Consider the following 21,372-nt stretch of genomic DNA (forward strand, 5'->3'; position numbering starts at 1 on the left):
CACGCACTATCCCCTTCATTACAATGTTTTTTGGTTTAAGACTTTTTTTTTTTCTCCATTATAGCTAGCAACTCTTCTGTGAACGAGGACTGGAAAAAAAGCGTTTGTTGTACTGAATTATTCATAATAGCAAATTTCATTGTAACAAGGTCAACAGAACGCTAACCTTGGCTTAGATCTATTTTTGTTAGAATATAGTTACTCTAAGTTCCGAGTAACAGAATCTGACCTGTTTCTATCATTGATAGTCAACAACAGTATACAGATGTTATAATTTTACAGTTAAAACTCAGGTACAGCCTGTATGATTCGTACACTAAGTGGGGATTCTTACCGATTTGGGTTATTTATTACGTTTTATGTTGATTTGTGTCAGAAATGCCTCTGTTGGGTTTTTCCTAATGTAATTACAATCTGCAGTCTTACCTGCTACCTATCACCCATGTTATCCCTGGGGTTGAACGTTGAATTTAATGATGGGCCTAAAAATAAATCACGTTTGAAAAATTGGTAACACTTACTTCTCTTGGAAAAGGAATGGCAGTTGATAAGAACGGATTAATCTACTTTGTTGATGGAACCATGATCAGAAAAGTTGATCAAAACGGGATCATATCAACTCTCCTGGGCTCTAACGATCTGACTTCAGCCAGACCCTTAACTTGTGACACCAGCATGCACATCAGCCAGGTAGTTAAAATCTCAAGCTGCATTGTGTGTTTTTCTTCTAAGTGTCTTGATTTACCAGGTCAGTAGACTGTGACGGCCCCATATTAAACTGGATATGTCGGGTGTGGTGTTAGTTGTAACAAAGCTGTTCCGTTGAAGTGTATCTCAGGAGCTAATAAAAAGTTATTTTGGGGGCGCCTGGGTGGCTCAGTCAGTTAAGCATCCAACTCTTGGTTTCTGCTCAGGTCATGATCTCACAGTTCCGTGAGTTCCAGCCCCACCTCAGGCTCCGTGCTGATAGCGTGGAGCCCGCTTGGGATTCTCTCTCTCCCTCTCTGCCCCTTCCCTGCTCACCCTGTCTCTCTCTCAAAAATAAATAAATAAACTTAAAAAAAAAAAGTTATTTTCTTCCGTAGTTCTGCATTTGATGAATTCAGTGAGATTACAAACAATTAGCACTAAGCAGTGCTAAAGCATTTGTAATAAAATACCAGTAGAGTAGCAGCAGGCAGATATCCCAAAAAGAACAAAACAGCTTAAACCTCTAATCTTCTGATTGCATGAGCTCTTCAAGTAGTAGAGAGAACCCACTGTGATTAGTCCCAAGGGACTTCTATTTAGCATTAGGGACTTAACTGTTGGCCTGATTGAAAACACAATAAAACACTCACGTATTCATAACCTAGAAAGCCTCGACGTGTGGTGGGTGTTACCGCTAAAGGAGCGTATATGTTCATATATCATTGATGCCCGTTAACTCACTGCTTAGACGTTCATTTGCTCTTTGGCTATGACTTGCAAATCCTTCAGCAAGCGGCGTTTTTCACTAACGTGCGATTTCCCGCATTTGTCTCCACTCCAGATTTTTAAGTTTATTTTACAGTAGCTCTTCAAAAAACAATTTTGAAACAGTTGATCAAATTAAGGGTAATTTCCTTGAATGGTCTAATTTACTCCTCTGGCAAACGAACTGCTGCGCAGTCACTGACTAACCAGACCTTTTCGTTTTCATTAAGGTACGTCTGGAATGGCCCACTGACCTCGCCATTAACCCCATGGATAACTCCATTTACGTCCTGGATAATAACGTGGTTCTGCAGATCACTGAGAATCGCCAAGTGCGCATTGCTGCGGGACGGCCCATGCACTGCCAGGTTCCAGGCGTGGAATACTCTGTGGGGAAGCACGCGGTTCAGACAACTCTGGAATCGGCGACCGCCATCGCGGTGTCGTACAGCGGGGTCCTGTACATTACTGAAACCGACGAGAAGAAGATTAACCGAATCCGGCAGGTCACCACAGACGGGGAGATCTCCCTGGTGGCGGGAATACCTTCAGAATGTGACTGCAAAAACGATGCCAACTGTGACTGTTACCAGAGTGGAGATGGCTACGCCAAGGACGCCAAGCTCAGCGCGCCGTCCTCCCTGGCCGCTTCCCCGGATGGCACCCTGTATATCGCGGACCTGGGGAATATCCGGATCCGGGCCGTGTCCAAGAACAAGCCTTTCCTTAACTCCATGAACTTTTATGAAGTTGCCTCCCCAGCTGACCAGGAACTCTATATCTTTGACATCAATGGCACCCACCAGTATACTGTAAGTTTGGTCACTGGTGATTACCTGTACAATTTTAGCTACAGCAACGATAACGATATTACTGCTGTGACAGACAGCAATGGCAACACCCTCAGGATTAGACGGGACCCGAATCGGATGCCAGTTCGGGTGGTGTCTCCAGATAACCAAGTGATATGGTTGACGATAGGAACCAATGGATGTTTGAAAAGCATGACTGCCCAAGGGCTAGAATTGGTTTTGTTTACGTACCATGGCAACAGTGGCCTATTAGCCACAAAAAGTGATGAAACTGGATGGACAACGTTTTTTGAGTAAGTATATCCACATTCTGCTCTGATTATAAAGTGCTGTGATACGGTGAATAGACTCTAAAAAATGTACGTTCTGAAGGGCAGGTGGGATCCAAGTTTTGGGGGCCCTGGAGCTTCTGTAATTTTTGGATTCCCCCCCCCCCCCGCTGAAAAATACAAAATTAGACTCAGGGCCTTGGGAGGGACCCACACAATGAGAAGTTCTGAGGCTTCCATGTCATTGGCATCGTGGTCAATGCCTCTACTTAAGGGTTAACATTTTGCTTCATACGCACCTAGTATATTAGCAGCAGACATTTGGAGAAATATCCTACAGTTTTGGTTTTACGCATAAACCCTCCGGGTCTACATTTGCCCAGGTGATAAAGCTGATTATGTTGGGAGCCGTCACCGATGAACTTCAAAAACATTTACAATGACGGGGACGCCTGGGTGGCTCGGTCGGTTAAGCGTCTGACTTCGGCTCGGGTCGTGATCTTACGACTCATGGGTTCAAGCCCCGCGTCAGGCTCTGTGCTGCCAGCCTGGAGCCTGCTTGGGATTCTGTGCCTCCCTCTCTCTCTCCACCCCTCCCCCGCTCGTGCTCGCTCTCTCTCTCTCTCTCTCTCTCTCTCAAAAATAAATAAGCATTAAAGAAAATCTTTGTAAACATTTACAATGAAGCTGGCTGTTTATGTCAGTGCTACAAATGCCATTCTTACCAAATAGAAAGCCTTCGCTTTTTGTAAGCAGTTACTGGAAATTTAAACTGCACTTAAAAGGACCTTCCCACGAAATGCAAATCAGCAAGTGCCGTCACTGCGGAAGCAGATGAAAAAGTATGAGGTTCAGGCTGCCAGCATATTCTACTATGTGGAGTAGTGGTCCAGGCAATGTGCTGTGTGAACGGTCCCATTTTGTGAGGTCAGTCAGAATGAAATGAGAATCAGCCATTGTATATTTTATGGGATATGTACTTTGCAGCGAACGCAGATGTAAAATCATTTTCGATTACTGTTCACTTCACTAACGTCGCACAAACCGTAAGGGGAAATTAGATGGCGTGTTGACAAATGCAGAATAGTCCTTGAGATGAATATTGAGCTCCTTAGTGTGATTTTTGCAATGATACGAGAAGGCGAAAGTATTTTCTGTAGGAGCACACCTCTACAATTATAATACAAGTCAGTAGAAAAAGAAAACGATCCAATATACAAATATTCTTTCCGTACAACTTTTCTGGAACGGATCTTCTCCATAAAGCTGAGTTCTCCTGTAGCTTGAATTGCTTTTCTTTTTTGACAGGTTCCCTTTTAATAAAATGAATGTTACCCAGCAGCATGATTTTGTCAGAGGAACAAACCTTTTCAATTGAATTACATTAAAATTCTGTTCTTAGCATTCCTGTTGCTCATTTTAGGATCGCAATAGGAAAGGAATAAATTGGAAGTTAATGGAAAGCGCTTCCTTTGCACCGTGTTCAAAGCGATAGCGGGCTGTATTGCCAAAGAGGCAAAAAAGAGTCCAGGAAGAGTGCTACCATCAGATGAGACTGGGCAGGAGAGCTGCTCTGATTATAAGACCTTCAGGAAATGATGGTGGCATTGGAAGGGTTTCAGTTTAGTTAAAAGCCGGGGAGAAAAAAAAATAGAGAATTAAGTTTTCAGTCCAGTCTGGGACTCAGGCTCTGCTCTGCGGGCCGCTTTTGCGTGTGTCCTTATTTGTTCCCGGGAATTGACATTGCATAGAAGTTCATCGTGTGGGTTACTGCTGACACATGAACTTCCTACAGCAGATACTGTGCTTTACTTAGGACCCGCAAATGGATTTTAATCAACTTTGGAAAATTAGACAAAGGGATACGCTCCATTGGCGGAGTTGATCTGGATTAGTAAAAACAAATTTGGGATTTTTTCACCCTTTTTTTTTTTTAAAGAAAGGATGGTGCGCGCAAAGAGGGCGCATTTCTCTAATAACGGATATGCAAACTTCGAACCTCAAACTTAGTTAAGAATCAGCACAGCAGCTAAAGTAGAGGTTGAGTTGGCAAGCCAATCTCGTGACCATAAGGGGCAAGCGTGGTTTTAAAGAACAGACGTTTGGAATACCTGGGTGGCTTAGTCCGTTAAGCGTCTGACTTCAGCTCAGGTCATGATCTCACGGTTTGTGGGTTCGAGCCCTACGTCAGGCTCGCTGTTGTCAGCAGAGAATCGACTTGGGATCTTCTGTCCCCCTCTCTCTGTGCCCCTCCCCCCTCTCAAAAATAACTAAACATTTTTGGGGCGCCTGGGTGGCGCAGTCGGTTAAGCGTCCGACTTCAGCCAGGTCACGATCTCGCGGTCCGGGAGTTTGAGCCCCGCGTCGGGCTCTGGGCTGATGGCTCAGAGCCTGGAGCCTGTTTCCAATTCTGTGTCTCCCTCCCTCTCTGCCCCTCCCCCGTTCATGCTCTGTCTCTCTCTGTCCCAAAAATAAATAAATAAACGTTGAAAAAAAATTTTTTTAATTAAAAAAAAAAATAACTAAACCGTTTTAAAAACAGAAAAGCAAAAAAATAAAGAATAAAAGTTTGTAATTAACGTAAATACCTCACAATCATTCCTTCCCTAATACAAATTCATCACATATCATATTTAAAGTATAACTATTAAATCCTACCTAAATAAGCTAGGGCAACTAATACGAAAAGCATTATTAAAATATTTTACCAAATATAAACCTTATAATCATGTATCTATATGTACATAAATATACACACACGTATGTTTTGTATAATTTAAAAGTACAGTAGTTTAATAAACCCATGCTTCAAAAATTTTTTTTCTAATAAAATTAACAGAAATACTACTTTCTAAAACCCACGTTTTTATTACTTTTTCTCTACATGTCTGCAGCCAAGGCATAACTAACAACTGCCTAAGAAACATAGGGCACTTGGGGCGCCTGGGTGGCGCAGTCGGTTAAGCGTCCGACTTCAGCCAGGTCACGATCTCGCGGTCCGGGAGTTCGAGCCCCGCGTCGGGCTCTGGGCTGATGGCTCAGAGCCTGGAGCCTGTTTCCGATTCTGTGTCTCCCTCTCTCTCTGCCCCTCCCCCGTTCATGCTCTGTCTCTCTCTGTCCCAAAAATAAATAAACGTTGAAAAAAAAAAAATTTAAAAAATAAAAAAAAAAAGAAACATAGGGCACTTAACCTATGTAACTGGGAACCATCATGTCAGAATAACAAGCGATCCTTTATTTTTTTCTTTCTGTACATTTTTATACTTTGGCTGTGAAAGAGCAAGGGCCCATCTCTTCTAAGCTTCAGAAACTTTAAAACACATTCAAAAGTAAGTGCATGAAAGAAGGGACAGGAGGGTCCTTACCAAGCAGCCCCTCCCATAGTGATCTCTGTTCTGACAAGCACATCCTGTCTGCGAAAGTGTGTAGCTCCTGACAGGTAAACTTAGCCCTGATCCCTGCTCATCGGAGCCTTGACCAGAGGTTCTGCCTATTATGCTGTGATTTGGACATGTGTCTGGGTGGAGGTGCTGGGGACAGCAGGGGGCTCTGAATCCCCCGCCCCGACTTCCTTTGTGGTTGCTGTTATTGGAGAGCTGACACACCCCCACAATACCAGGAATATCTGTAATATTCCCCTTCAGATTTTCACAATACTCTGTGTCTAATTTAGACTTAGAAGAATGTTTGGTAATTTCATAAAGAGGGGATGTGGGAGGCTTGACAACGGTCAGACTGGGTTCTATGAAAACCACAAGGAGATTGGGCAGTGGGAGGGGAGGAATCACCATTCCCAGTTGAGAAACACCTGTTTACTATGACGTTCATGACACCAGTGCCTAGAGTTGATACAGGCTTTATAGACATCTTTCTGCACAAAGATCGCACAAAGAGAAATTAAACTTTTTAGCCCAGATTCCCAGTCGTACGTGTCCAGCTTTCTACCTAGCCTAGTGCCTTAAAAGCCTTGAGATTAAAAGCTTTAGAGGATAGAAACAGATGGCAGAGACCCAGAATCAATAAATTTGCCTCGTGATAAAAATACAGTCACTATAGTTTCTACCAAAGAAATTTTAGAAGACCGTTAGCTCAATTACTTACCTTATATGTTTTAATTGTATTACTCGTCTCTTAGTACCGACTTTAGTTTACCATTAATGTGCCACAGTTGCTAGGAATACAGAATAAAATGTGAAAGTATTTCATAAGATGCACGCTAATTGTGGCTCCCGTGACTCCTGGAACGCATACAGAATTCTTCCAGTAAATACTTGTTGGTGGAAGGAATAGAGAGATAAACCAAAGATGTAGACAAGTTAATATTATTTATAGAGAAGAGCCTCATAGAACCCATACCTGGCTCTTGTCCAGGCTCCATTGAAAGAGTACCATATAAGTTCTGCTGTCTTGCTTTCTGAAGTGTTTTGCCGATAACTGATGCTGAAAATATTGACGAATCTCATTCTTCGTTGCTTATATTTTTAAATATAGTTCCCCAATAGTACATGCTTACCCAGTTTCTCTTTGCTTTACAAAATGAGGACTTCCTCAGTTGGTGCTATGAGTAAAATAATTAACAAAAATAAATGACTTCATACTGATAGCACTTTCTTCTGAAATGTTGCGGTTAAGGAGTTAGCTGAGAGTCAAGACAGAAAACATGCCCCACGCAAGTGCCGTGGAAGCGTATTGTTATACCCGGAATCAGAAAGGATGACTGTAGGAAAAGAAATTGAGATTCCTATCAGTCGCCAGTAGAAGAGGCTGATGTTTTAGGGTACACAGATAGTTTCCCAAGTACAAGAGCCTTCATTTCAAAACCTAGAGATAGCATTTTCTCCGTAGCAGCAGGTGCTGTCTGTGTTACTTGCAATGATTGTGTCCCCATTGGGGTTTGTTAGAGGTGTGGCCAGTCTTCTTAGACATGGTCCTGGACGGAATGATAGGAAGTCCACAGCGGGTAGCACAGGGTTTGTAACTCAGCTTTGAAATCTTTGAGTTAGACTAATATGCTTCATGAACTGAGTAACTACCTATTACCGATTGAATAAGCCATCTCGTCCAAGACCTCCTCTCACATTGACTTGGCAGGCAGTACAAAGGATATCCGACTAGCTAATGGGGTCCCTTGTGTGAGGACAGTGTGATCAGACTCGTTACTCCCTTCGCTTAGTATTAGGGGACCGTTTCGTGCTGGTCTTTGTACCATTTGAAAACAATTATCACATGTTAGGAGTCCTTAGCTAGAATAATTTCAGGGTGGCCAAAAAAAGATCTCACCGGCTAGTTCAGACCCAAAGTGAAACTACAGTTCTTACAGGCGAATGCACACAAAAGCAAATCCAGTATATTGAATGGGGCGATAGAATAAATTATTTGATAGTTGATGGCATTTTACAGTTCTCCGGTTGCTTACCCCCATAAAATACAAACTGTTTGACCACATCTTTCTGAAGCTCTTCTGTCTGGCTAAAGAAGAGGTTTTTTAGAAAAAAAAAATGCTATGAGTTCTAACTGATATGAACAGACACACCACCAGGCTGGTGGCAGTTTTTCTATCTTGGGACTCTGGGTATTTAGAGCTTTCTATTTGTGGAGCTGACTCTACGATCTTTTGTGAGCTATATTCAGATTTACAGAGTAAATAAACGGGTTTCAGCTTTTGCACGTTTATGTAGGTATCTATGGGTCTCTAGCTTCTCATTTGGGTGTTTTATTGTCCCTCATTCAAGCTTAGCAATTTCAGAATGAGCTTCTGAACCATTTCTTTATAATGAACTTAACTCTGTGCCCGTGGCAAACCCATGACTCCCACTGACATCAGTTCTGATACTCGGGGACAGTATCAAAGAGAGGGTCTCAGAGGAGGAAAGACAGGCAGTGTAAAGAGGGGCTGTGCTAAGACCCAAACCAGTGCACAGAAAGTGCAGGTAATTTGGGAAACTCAGTGACAGTGACTCCAAATGAGACACGACTTGTCCGTTCCCGGTGACACTGAATCGTCTCAATAGCCTGACATCTGTGTGCCATGTTGTGTTCTCCTTATGTGTGTTTTACAGCAGCCGCCTGTGATGTCAGGAAAACGGTGCAGGCATCTTCCGCAGGACAAAACTAAGAGGAGAAATAGGCTTTGTTCTGATAGGCAGCTGACATCCAAGCCTGAAAACTCAAACACCGAAGCCATGTTTTATTGCCTTGTTTTGTCTGCCAAAAATGGCGTTGGAAACTTACTTTTTTTTTTTTTTTTTTTTTAGTTTTTCTCTTAACTCCAGTTAGTTAACACACAGTGTGATAATTAGTTTCAGGTGTACCATACAGTGACTCAACGCTTCCATACATCCCCCGGTGCCCATCGTGACAAGTGCCTCCTGAATCCCCATCGCCTGTTGCCCCCATCCCGACCACACCACCCACCTCCCGTCTGGTCCCCACCAGTGTGTCCTCCTCTTCCTGCCTTCACGGAGGAGAGCATCTGAGACATTAAGAATGATTTTCAAGTGATTTTTACCTGCGGGATCACTTAAAATCATGGGGAAAAGCTACGGTTGATTTCCGTTTTTGCGATTTTGTTTCACTGTTCAATGATTTTGCTTTAAATTGTGAAGCAGAATGTGTATTCCCAGAGACCATTAGTGAAAACGAAAGAAAACAGAAGGGTGTGGACAGTTGAATAAAGTGGCCCTTGTATATTTCAGACATTAACCTGACAGATTCCACTAAGATTCTACTTTTATTCCTACTTGATTTAATGCAATTTTCTTCCACAGTCTAGTTTTAAGATACAGTTAGTCCTATCTAGATTTGAAAGGGGAAAGGAAAATGGGGAAATTGTAGGTGATTCATATCACTTGAAAAAAAAATCCAGAGAAAATAAAAACAGGTTTTCTCATTATATCTCGGTATAAAATGTAAAATTTTATAAAATGTAAAATTCCTCAGATTTTTCCCAGTATAATTCACATTGTATCAATAGTCGTGAGGCTACATTAACCCCCTCAGTGGGTTCCATTTAGCAAATTAATGTTCTAGATGTGCTGAATGGCTCCATAATGGTTCAACACTGAGTAAATGTAGCTTTCAAAAGTGTTGAGTTCCCTCCTTAAACTAATTATGTGACTGTCTAAATCTGATCGTTTCATATCTGCACACATCCACAACTCCTCTTACACAGTGATTATCCAATGATTTACTCTAAGACGGAGGTACAGCCGCCAACCACTTTTAAAGGCTCATTTGATAACAGGACAAGCGATTGCACACCGACAACCAGTGACAGGGAACTTCGTGTTTTTTAACAAGCACAGAAACTGAAGATCCCCGGTTGGGTATTTTCCAGAGACTATCCTGTATCTCTGGCTCGTCCATGATATCAAAATTAAATCAGCGTTAGCAGCCCTCACTCCTCGCTACCCTCGTGCCCCAGCCTCCCAGAGAAAGCCCCTCGCCTATATTCCAGGGGTCTGGAATGTTTTTGGAATGTCTTGAGGCTGGAGTGCAGAACTAATGTGGGGAACTCTCTCCCGGGTAGGGGAAGGCAGTGTGCGAAGAAGATGAGATGATTGGGGTACCATCCCCATACTTCAGCTCACCCAGCACCTCAGTTAGTACCCTGCCATCCATCACTACACACACACACTTCCAAACAGACTTCTCAGACCTCGATTCATCCCACAGTTTGGTAAATCTGCAGTTTGTAAAGTGAGACCTCCCCACTTCGAAAAAAAAAAATATATATATATATATATATATATACACACACATATGTATATGTATATATATATAATACACACACACACACACATATATATATATACTGTGAGAATTGTTAATGTAAAGGAAATACCACTTCTAGTCTCTGGCTAAAAACTAGGTTTTGTTCTGTTTAAACCTATTTTCAGAATTTAAGTCTTCTATAGGTTAAGATTTTTTTTTTCCCCCGTCTCTGGGAAAATGAAAAGTGGTATATAAAATTTTATGAAAGTTTTAATGAAAAGTGGTGTATCAAAAGCAAAAATGGAAAAAAAAAACTTGTAGTTTGTCTGAAAGAATAGTTACTTTTTAAGTACTTAATAAATAGAAGGCAAGCATCAGTTAGCTGAAAGACTTGATTCTGTTTCCACCTCTGGGAAAGGAAAGAAGAAAGAACCAAATTCTAGTAAAGGCAAGGAAAGGCCACCCCAAGAGACTGGAAGAAAAGTTCTTTACTCGCAGATGACGTTTTGAAACTGGGTTAGAGTCAGAGTAACAAAAGAGATTCTGATTACAAGAGCATTCCCATCTGGGAGAGCAAAACGGCCAAGTGTCCAAAAGCATCAGACAACCCCCACGTGAATCAAGAAATAGGATGACCGAATCTTAAACTTCGAAGTCCTAGGGGCACCTGCTTGGCTCAGGGGGTCAGGCATCTGACTCTTGATCTCTGCCCTGTCAGCGCAGAGCCTTGGCATGGGGCTCAAGCCCACGAACTGCGAGATCGTGACCTGAGCCGAAGACGGACGCTTACCCGACTGAGCCAAATCGATGTTGCCATGATCGCCCGGTATTTGTTTGTTCGCTGGGCACCGTGCATTCAGTGGGAACGCAGCGTGGGCCGGGCACCAGCGTTGCACGCCCGGAGGGTGCAGAGCGGAAAGACACGTTCGCCCCTCGCAAGGAGCTCAGGGTCCCCGGAGGGAGACAGAGAAGGGGTCGCTGTAAGGATGTTGAGCGCGAAGGTGGAGTGTCAGCCGCCCTGTGAGAATACAGAAGAGGACCATCCCCATCAGCTTGGGGACTGGGGACAGGCATAAGGCAAGAAGCAGCCCCCCGAGGGGGGGGCACTCTTAAGCTTCATCTTAAAGATTATGAATGAAAGCTAGCAAAAAGAGCTGGAGTGTTCTAGGCCAGAGAAAGCATGCATTCAGGAGCAAACGTGGCAGCTTTTGGAAAGAACGTATAGCCCGTGGGGCGGGGGGGAAGAAGAGACCCAGGGAAATGGCAGCTCCACTCAGGTCAGGCTTGTAGTGACGTGGAGGGGGGGTGGGTAGGCAGGGCTCTTGGAAAGGAGTTTAACAGGGAAGCAGTGTGATCAAGCTGGTGACAATGTGAGGATGACGGAGGAGAAGGTAGGTGGGAGTCAGTTGATCTAGTTAAGAAATGAAGGCGGGGGCGGGGGGGCTAGGGGGGTGCGCCTGGGGGCTCCGTCGGGTAAGCGTCCGACTTCGGCTCAGGTCACGATCTCGCAGTGTGTGAGTTCGAGCCCCGCATCAGGCTCTGTGCTGACCGCTCAGAGCCTTAAGCCTGCTTCGGGTTCTGTATCTCCCTCTCTCTCTGTCCCTCCCCGACGCATGCTCTTTCCCGCCTTCTCTTTCAAAAATAAATATTTAAATACGTAATTTAAAAAAAAAAAAAAGGAAAAGAAAGAAATGAAGGCCTGAACCAAGGCTGGGCACAGAACGTACAGGGAAGGGGGCTGACTCACCATTAGGAAATGAAACAGAGTTTGGTGACTGAATGCAGGGGACAGGGAGAAAGGGCCCCTCCGACTGAGCTGACTGGGTGGTAGGGGAACACAGGGAAGAAGCAGGCCGGAGACAAGCGGTGAGTTCAGATCTGGAATTTCGAGGTGCAGTCTACAGCACGGGGTCCAAACACCTGCTCAGCACTGGGAGAAGCGAATTCTGGAGACGAGACGTGGGCACGGGCGTCCTGGGAAGAGCTGAAGGAGGTCACATGGGAAAGGAAGGTAGAAAGTCTGCTTATGAGGGGGCAGAGCGTGTGAGCGTGTGGATTTACAGACTCGCTCTCCCTCGGCTTGGTGCCTCCGTTAATCCTTCGGGGTCCACTTTCCGCCACCAGATGCTCCTCCCTGAGATCCTGGAAACCTTCAAAGCTGAGCCTCCCCCTTGTGCATCCCAACCCTTTCTTTCGCCCTCCTGCTCCTGAACGACCCAAGTGGGACCATTCCTCTGCCTTCCCTAACTCCTCGCTCGCGTGGTCCTCGTTTTCTCTCAAAGCTTGCGAGTAGACGGCATGTTAGTCCACGTATTGTTTCATCCTAGATTCTGGATCCATCCAGTGCAGCTCTTGTTCTTCCTTCGGTGTCTTTTATGTTCACCTCCGTTTTCCAAGTTGTTGACGCCTCCTGGGTCCCTCCTGCCGCCATCTGCCCATTGTCTCTCCTGGGGGGCAGCGGAGGCTGCCTGGAAAGGCGCAGGACTTTGGAAACGAAAACTCTGCGTTCCCACACTGATTCTGTCCCATACTCCGAGCTGTGTGACTTTGGGTAAGTCCCAGCACCCCTCCACAGGCGCCCTCACCTGTGACGTGAAAGGCTTCGTAAAAATCCAACCATCGCCTCTGTTCCAAAAACTCTCTGATGCCGAAATTTCCCCCCAGCTTTTCACAGGGGCCCCTTCGAGGCTTATTCGGAAAGAAACATTTCAGAAGTTACCGGATCTCCTTTGCCACATTCCTGAGGCACGCTGCATTGCCATCACCCCTGGTATCTTGCGGATCATGCTGGTGTTAGCGATGGCAATTTGTAATAATAAGTAAACTTTTATCTTCCCCAATGGGCTCCCTGCTGGTTTTTTAGCCTGTCCCAACCGACCATGCGTCTCCTTGTCAGGCAAGACGCTGCCCTTTCCACAGTGGGCATCTGTGTTCGGCAGAACAAGTACCAAGACACAGAGGAAGACAAAAGACAAGCATGGGTTTGTCATCTGAACACTACCAAGCCCCGTGGAATAGTAGACCCGGGAGGATGGGGGCAGGCACAGTTCTTTCTTACAGATTCTCTGAAGCCCGAATTTCCCTTGGCATCAGCTATCTAGCAAGCCAAGACCTGCCCACGACCTGTTATCTAAACAAATGAGTTCTCCTTCTATCAGCCTTCCTCAGTCAATAAATCTTTCAAACCCCAACTAATTCTGGAATGTCCTGACTTGGATGCCTTGGTCGCCAGGGGGAGGAACTTCACAGCTGGGCGTTATCTCCCTGTCACTTGTCCCTGATGTGGCCATGGCTGTGTAAGGAAAGAGGCACTGGGTCACTTTTCTTGAATTCGATCTTTGAGACTTTCGCCCTGTCTGTGACCGTCGATCGCTGGGCTCCGTGTTCGAAGAGAGGGCTGGACCCGAGGGGTGAGGAAGGAAAGACCCAGCAGGTCTCCGCCTCTCTGAACTCGCTCTCCGGGATGTTAGAACAAGAGCATAGTGGCTTGAGTTCACGGACTGCCGCCTTTTCTGGTTTTATGCAGCCAAGCACTGGTCCGAATTGGCCCCCATCAGCAAGACCTGTGAATGAGATTAAACTGCTGCGAAGAAATTTAAGTAAGTGTCAGCCACCTCCCCACCCCCTTGCAGTTGTCATCCTTGCTCATCAAGATCCTGTTAGCACGCGAGACAAAAATCATGCAAATTAATACTTTCTTGTGTCTGTCTTCTTTTGCATTTTCCCTGTCATTTTTGGTAATATGTAGGTAGCCGTCAACTCAGTCCCAGACAGACCCATGATTTTGGAGTCGGCTGATTGCCCTGCCTTCCTTGGTGATGGAAGCCTTTGACATTTTCTCTCCAGAACCTGATTTTTGAGGATTTCTTAATGGATAATATTGCTGTTGAATTCCAAGAAATTATGATTTATCTGTGAGATCATTGTTAGAACACATCGACCTCAGGTTCCTTTCTAGAATAGGTAAATGCAAATTCTTCTGATACCAGTGTTACGCGTCACAGCCTTGCTGTCACGATTCCCAGTCAGTCCACCATTAGAAGCTTAAATCAGGCTCTGCTCGGCTGTTCCCGCGGTTTGCGCACGCCCTTCGTCGGGAACGAGGATCCAGGAACGATTTGTGCGCGCCTTTGGTTACGATGGGGTCAGTAATTTTGTTCTACTTTACTACAATGACAGATGAGAGGTGGTGTCACATTAGCATCGTGGGGAAAAAAAGCATTGCCATACCAGAGGGCGAGATTGAGGGGAATCGTTTGGGGTTTGCTGGCTGTTTAAACCATGGAAGGAAATCTGAACCTAAGGAACGCCAGTGGTTGGAAGAGAACATTCTCCCTCTGTATTGGGGCGGGGGGGTGGGAATTGGGGAGAAAGGCAGGTTAGTTAAGTCCTTTACTGTGATGCAAGCCTGGAAACTTAGTGCCCTCACTAAGCAGCTCTCACAGTAAGCTTATTCTGGGATGGCCCGGGGAAGATGGGGGGTGGGGCAGTCAGGACTCCACTTGAACATTTATCCCATCCAGGGGTCTCCAGAATATAACGAAACCTGCATTTCCTGCTGTCTTGCCTTCTCAGAGCAGGCTGAGTTTGGGCTGGAGAAACCAGTCGGGACAGAGCACACATTCAGTAGCTTCACTCTCCTATAGGGGAAGAGAATAATGGGTTGGGAGCGGGGAATAGCCAGCATTATCTGAGTAAATACATAAGTTTGTCTCCTTTTTGAGACAGACCCACTGCCACGCTGACTTATCAGCCCGAAATCAGCCTAAGGGGTAAAGAACAGACCACATCACGTTCACTTCTCCTCTCTGGTTTGCTTGCTTCTCTAAAGCCCTACTGTAATTTAACAGGATTTTTCTAAAAAAAAAAAAAAAAAAAAAAAAAAAACACAAAAAACCAAAAAACAAAAGATCATCTTTAAAACAAACATTTGATTAAAGAGGCCATCTTATGGGAAAACACTGAAGATCACAGATAATCCTGCTGTTGAGTTTTAAAGAAAGTTTTTGAGAACACATTGTTTCCCCTTGAATAAATTTGCAATATCAATAGTCTGTTGACATTGTACTGGTAACGGTCTGATTCAGGCAATTTTTCCCTCCGTTGAGGAACCCCAGAAGATAAGCAGGCAGGGAAGCATTCTCCTAGTGGTGTTTCAGAAGCTCAGTCTGGTGTCAGTGAATATGGCGGGAGGCAGGAAGATGAGGTTTTACGTCTAGGGTGGCTGTGGGGATGGGCACAGGGATCGGAGAGATCAGGAAGGAAGAATGAAGGGGGAGAACCTCCATGAGGGGGAGGGAGGAAATTTCACGTCAGGATGAAGCCGGCATTTCAGCTGAGAAGGGCTGAGACTCTGACTCTCTGGGCCATTTGTCCATAAGCCCACTGCTTAGGAAACTTAAAAAGAGATTTAAAAATACACCACAAAGGCTAAAACAGCAAGTCTCGGCAAAAATGCAATCAAAATTAAAGACGAACAAATAGATAAACATCAAATAAGGGCATCCCATCAGTGAAAGGTCACGGAGAGCCTGAGGGAGTTTGTCTTTTCCAGGGAGAGTCCTTTATGAAGAGGGTCAATTGGGAGCGAAAAGAATGTGCTGTGTTATGAATTTGAAGCTGGGAGGCTGAGACCCGATGAGTGAACGGAGAGCATGAAGTTGATGTTCTATTCAAATTCCCTAGAGCCTGTTGCATTGTAAATTCAAAGGGCTAATAAAAGAAAGCTACATCTCAGATATACGAGCTGGGCAGGCCTGGTTCACCACCAAGGCCAAGCAATATTAAATAGAGCTACGGACTTGCACAGAAGCAGAGATGATGTCCGGAGGCATTTATTTGATGGGAAGGCCCCTTTTAGTACGTAGGGGCAGTGCATCTCAGAGGACAATTGGACATTTGTTGGTGCGCTGTTTCCTCTCTCTTGCGGAGGGAGAGAAGGGCTCGCCTGCCATTTCTGGAAGTACCTAGAAGTCCGTGACTCCTTCTTTTCTCTCGTTCCCTTATCCACAGTCACCCTGGTAACCTTCCTGTCTCTTGCCCACCTTGTTTTCATTTCTCTTGGCATAGGTGCCAGTCTGTGAAAACGTTTTCACTGATCCACACTGAAATTAAAAATAAATAAATAAACGACGCGGAGATTTTTTTTTTTTTTCCCCACAAAACTTTACTTCTTCCTTTTAAACAGCTGACCCTCACACTGAAGGTAGGTCCTTTGTCCCATGGGTTTCTTTAAGTGGCCTTCCTTTATGAGATGACGGAAGGTAACAGGTAATAGTTTTTTAGACAAGAAATCTACGCTGGTCCCTCATTTTTTTCCCCCCTGCAACATCGGGGAAGTCTGGGAAATGCTCCCCACGTGCCCTGTGACCTTCGCCCCTGGGCTCTTCCAGTCCTGCCATCACGTTGGCCTGATGAAAGCCTCGCTTTCCTGTACCTTCTCCGGCTCCCACAGACTCGGGATGAAGCCCACCCAGGGGGCTAACAGTGGGCCCTCCCTGGATGCTCTTCTGCTCACAGCCCCCCGCCCCCCGCCCTCCCAGTCACCAGTCACCAGTGCTGCCTTATCTGCGTGTCCAAGCCATGCATCTCTTTCACGGCCGGGCTCAGGTCCCACCTTGATGTCTCCTACCCACAAAGGTTACATGTTCCTGTGCGACCTTCCCGTGTCACGGCAGCATGACCTTGTCTCCTCCTCCCGCACTCGGGGCGCTCTGGCCGTCCGTACCCCTCACGTGGCTGCCTGTCGTTAGGTTTTCCCATGCATGTCCTCTGTCCCCAACCAGGCGTCCTATGCCCTTTCGTGCCCGCAGTTCCCCAGCCTTGTAGCCTGCACGGAAAGCTTGTTCAGAGACGGCGGCATGACTGCTTAGGCGGAACCTCTGAGCAGCTGTCTCGTGCAAGCACGTCCCCCGACCTGCACCTTAACGTCGATCTAGCCACTGCTCCGAAGGCACAAACTCAGAACTTCCAGGACTCGAGTGGGAAGCCGGGCCGCTAAGATCCCAGCTTCCCCCTGTGCCATTCTGACTCTCCTACCCACAAAGGTTACTTGTAGCTTCATTTTCCAAAGAGCCAAAGGCTGATAGGTTAGAGTCTGGACGTGCAGCACCCCGTGGTCTACGGTGATGCACACAAAATGCCTTCCCAGCGCGACGTGGAGCGTGTGGTAAGCCAGCGAAAGAGCAGCGGCAAAGGTTGGGGAAATGCTTTCTGCGGGAGAAAGGTGACGTTCCCGCTTAGGTTGAAGGGAGCTCGGAAACATCAACCAGCAAACGGGCAGAAAGGGCAGGCGAGTGACAGCAGCGAGAAGGAATCGGCAAAGTGCCGGATGGCGTCATCGGTGTAAAGCTATGGTTTGCCACTTCCCGGCAGGCTCTGTGATTTACAGGAGGGGTCATGGGCCTGGGGTCCCGGTGCATGGAAGCATCCCTTGGGCCCAGTCATTGGATGCCATGAGAGCCTGAGGGAGTCACCTGAGCACATCGTCTTTTCCTTTTTCCATCTGTACAGTGGGATGGAGGTGGGTGCAGTGCTGAATTCTCTCTCACGTAGGGGCATTCAGACGGAAGTCAGTTTCTTAAAAACACAATAGCGAGTGAGAACTAAAGAGATGCAAGAATTATGTCCAGGTTATGAGCAGACCTTGGGCTGGGTTTTGTCAGGAATTCCGTATAAGTAAAGCCAGGCCTTCCTTGCTCGTTTCTTCAAGAGCAATCATTTCTTTTAAGAAGCAACGACAGCCATAAGCCACGTTGGATTTCTTTCATTGACGTCTTCATCTGCCAGGGGCATTTCGGATGGTGGGGAGGGGAAGGGGTCTGCTTTTTGTTGATTGCAGCTCTGCCTTTTATGGGTCCAAACAATGACCGCGCTTAACGGCACATTTTCTTTCTCTCTGCTTCTCGGGCGCTTGCTTGTCTCTCCTGAGTGCCCATGCGTGCCGCTGGCTAAGTAGCATGGCAAATTGTCAGATCAGGTCAGACACCCCCTCCGCCAGACTGATGCTGTCCCCACTAGATGAATGGAATCACCTCATCGTCTCTCTCCCATTCCTTCTTTCCTTTCTGTCTCCACCGTGGTATTGCCCTTGCTCCCCATCTTCTCTACTTCTGTTACCTAGAATCTTCTCAGATGCCAACCACAGTTTTCAAAGCCACTTTTTTACCCTCTAAAACCCCCTATCCTTTTATCCCAAAGTATCATTTAAATATGTTCTTCTGCCCCTTATTCCCTGTTGCCCATATTCACACCGGTTATCGGGATCCTCTCCTCCCCCGGGAACTTCGGTCTTCTGCTAAGAAGATTCTTTCTCTACTGTTCCGCATCTGGGCTCACTGTAACTGGGATATGGTGCAGGTGTCCATTGCCGCTTAGAGCTTTTCTCAACAAAGCAGCCTGAGCACCCATCTGAAATCCAGGCTTACGTGTGTTGTTATCCAAGGGAAGTTCCTCGTTTTCCATCTGGAATTTGCTATTTTTTCTCTTTCTTCAAACCACATTGTCATTTTTTACATTTTCTCTGGTGCTGCCACAAAGTGTAAAGTCACCGCAAAATCAATTCTTTGGTGAAATGTTGTATCTACGATGCATATTTATGATTATAGGACAGCGTTTTAATAATATATCCTGGGGCACCTGGGTGGTTCAGTCGGGTAAGCATCCAACTCTTGACCTCAGCTCAGGTCTTGATCCCAGGGTTATGAACTCAAACTCCGTGTTAGACTCTGCACTGGGCATGAAGCCTACTTAAAAAATAATAATAAAAATAAAATACGTCCTAACATCTTAGTTATAAGTTCCTCTTCTACTTACATGCTAAAAAAGTATGTAATAAAAAAGCAAATCATCATTGAATGTCAGGAAATATTACATCTCCGTTCAGTAGACATAATAAGTCATCATTTGAGAACTCACCCCTTGCTACAGTGTCAGTACAGATGAGATAGATTATCACCACTCCTGCCAACACTTAAGTCTGAAACTTACCATTATATTTTTTTTTTAGTGTTTATTTATTTTTTGAGAGAGACACAGAGCGTGAGCAGGGGAGAGGCAGAGTGAGAGGGAGACACAGAATCCGAAGCAGGCTCCAGGCTCTGAGCTGTCAGCACAGAGCCCGATGCGGGGCTCGAACTCAACGGACCTCGAGATTATGACCTGAGCCAAAGTCGGTTGCCTAACCGACTGAGCCACCCAGGCGCCCTGCGCCCCCCCCAAAACTTACCATTATAAAGAGTGTCAACACTGAGGAATAGGAAAGTTTTTTTTTTTTTAATTTTTTTTTTTTCAACTTTTATTTATTTTTGGGACAGAGAGAGACAGAGCATGAATGGGGGAGGGGCAGAGAGAGAGGGAGACACAGAATCGGAAACAGGCTCCAGGCTCCGAGCCATCAGCCCAGAGCCCGACGCGGGGCTCGAACTCCCGGACCGCGAGATCGTGACCTGGCTGAAGTCGGACGCTTAACCGACTGCGCCACCCAGGCGCCCCTAGGAAAGTTTTTTTAAAAGGCTTTATTTTCTTACTTTGTTGAAGGCGTCACAAGATATGAAAAGAATATTTCTACATAGGCACATACATACGTGTATGATTACTGTTGCACAAAGTTTTATACGTTCATATTGCTCTGCTGTAGAGGGCATAAATTAGTAAAACTTTAAAACCTGATGTAACGGCGAATTAAATCTATGTTGTAGAAAATATGGAGAATACTAAGGCATTTAATATCAGTAAACACGTTCCCTTTGAAACAGCAAATTAGACGTGCAGGAGGATTTTGGTCACACTTCAAAGAATAATATGCTGAGGTGGAGAGTTATTCTGTTTACTCTTGCTCTCACCGGCGAGGTTTTTCTGTGTTAAACAGGCTTTTGACTACTTCAAAGCACGTTTGAAGTCCTCACTCTGCACAGCTCATGCAGAAAGACAAATATGCTTCCAAATTTGTGCGGCTGAAAGTGTTGCACCCTCTATTTACAAGTAAGAAGAACCTGCAGTTGGCTAGTTTAATACCGAGTTGATGCCTCTTTTATTTAGCTATGACAGCGAAGGTCGCCTGACCAATGTTACCTTTCCAACGGGAGTGGTCACAAACCTCCATGGAGACATGGACAAGGCCATCACGGTGGACATTGAGTCATCCAGCCGCGAAGAAGATGTCAGCATCACCTCAAATCTGTCTTCAATCGACTCTTTCTACACCATGGTTCAAGGTAAGCCCGAAAGCGTAAGTTTAAGCTGATAATCTTAAATGCCACTAGCACCCCCCCGGAGAACGCGGCGACCCCCTTTGCTAAGATGAGACAGAAAAGGGAAGGTGAAAACATAAACCTCTAGAAGTAAGCCGAAATCGTCCATCGTCTACAGGTAGTGTTTATTTCGTGAAACATACATATGTTAGATCAGCCCAGTGCCCACTGCCACTTCCAAACCCACCTTCATTCCAACCTTTCACGGGCATCATCAGACCCGTTTCGAGTCACTTTCTCCGTGACCTTCTGCGGTCTTCGGGAGGGCGTCCTCTTCACGGCCAAGTAAGTACAGACGCTTGAGACAGAACCCCTTCTGAATCTGCACACCTTGTGGCCTTTCAGTCCACATATGATGGGATCACTGGACATTTGATACCGAATTTTCAGCGCCCACTTATGTATTATCTGGACTTTATTATTTTTTTTCATTCAGTCCATAGACATATGTATCCAGTATATTCATGAGGGGACCGCCTGCCATATTCCTTTTTGACATAATCTTGGAAAAGCCTGTTTGCGATGACACTTGCAATTGTGAGGTCATAGCCCTAAGCCTAATTACTAAATCTGAGTTAAACTTCTCTGACTCGTTATTTCTACCAGTTCTCTCAAGTAAGCTCTGCCGTCGTCTAAAATTAATACTGCTTGAATTCCTTTCTTCCCCCAATGATTCTATATTATTCAAAAAGTTTAAATTGAGGCAGAAGGCTATAATATAAGAGGCATTTTTGTACAGAAGATGGCTCCCTTTTTTAAAAGTCCGTTTTGAGGGAACATCACCTCGTTTTTTTTACGTACAAGGTGTAGATGTGAGATCTCTTCGAAAGATCTTTAGTACAGGATAGATGGGTTTAGGGGAGGGGAGTCTTC

The 21,372-nt window shown here is 45.4% G+C and overlaps 1 protein-coding gene across 17 annotated transcripts in view; it reads left to right on the top strand.

Moving 5' to 3' along the window:
• TENM3 (teneurin transmembrane protein 3) overlaps positions 1-21,372 on the top strand; it is a 453,850-nt gene that overhangs the window by 409,944 nt on the left and 22,534 nt on the right. For all 17 annotated transcript variants that reach the window (XM_043557955.1, XM_043557965.1, XM_043557986.1 and 14 more), the window contains 3 exons: positions 536-690; positions 1,686-2,560; positions 20,288-20,463. In XM_043557955.1, the coding sequence (XP_043413890.1) occupies positions 536-690; positions 1,686-2,560; positions 20,288-20,463 (1,206 nt within the window). The remainder of the gene's footprint in view (positions 1-535; positions 691-1,685; positions 2,561-20,287; positions 20,464-21,372) is intronic.

This window comes from Prionailurus bengalensis, chromosome B1 (genome assembly GCF_016509475.1).
Source record: "Prionailurus bengalensis isolate Pbe53 chromosome B1, Fcat_Pben_1.1_paternal_pri, whole genome shotgun sequence".
In the NCBI taxonomy this organism is placed as follows: domain Eukaryota; kingdom Metazoa; phylum Chordata; class Mammalia; order Carnivora; family Felidae; genus Prionailurus; species Prionailurus bengalensis.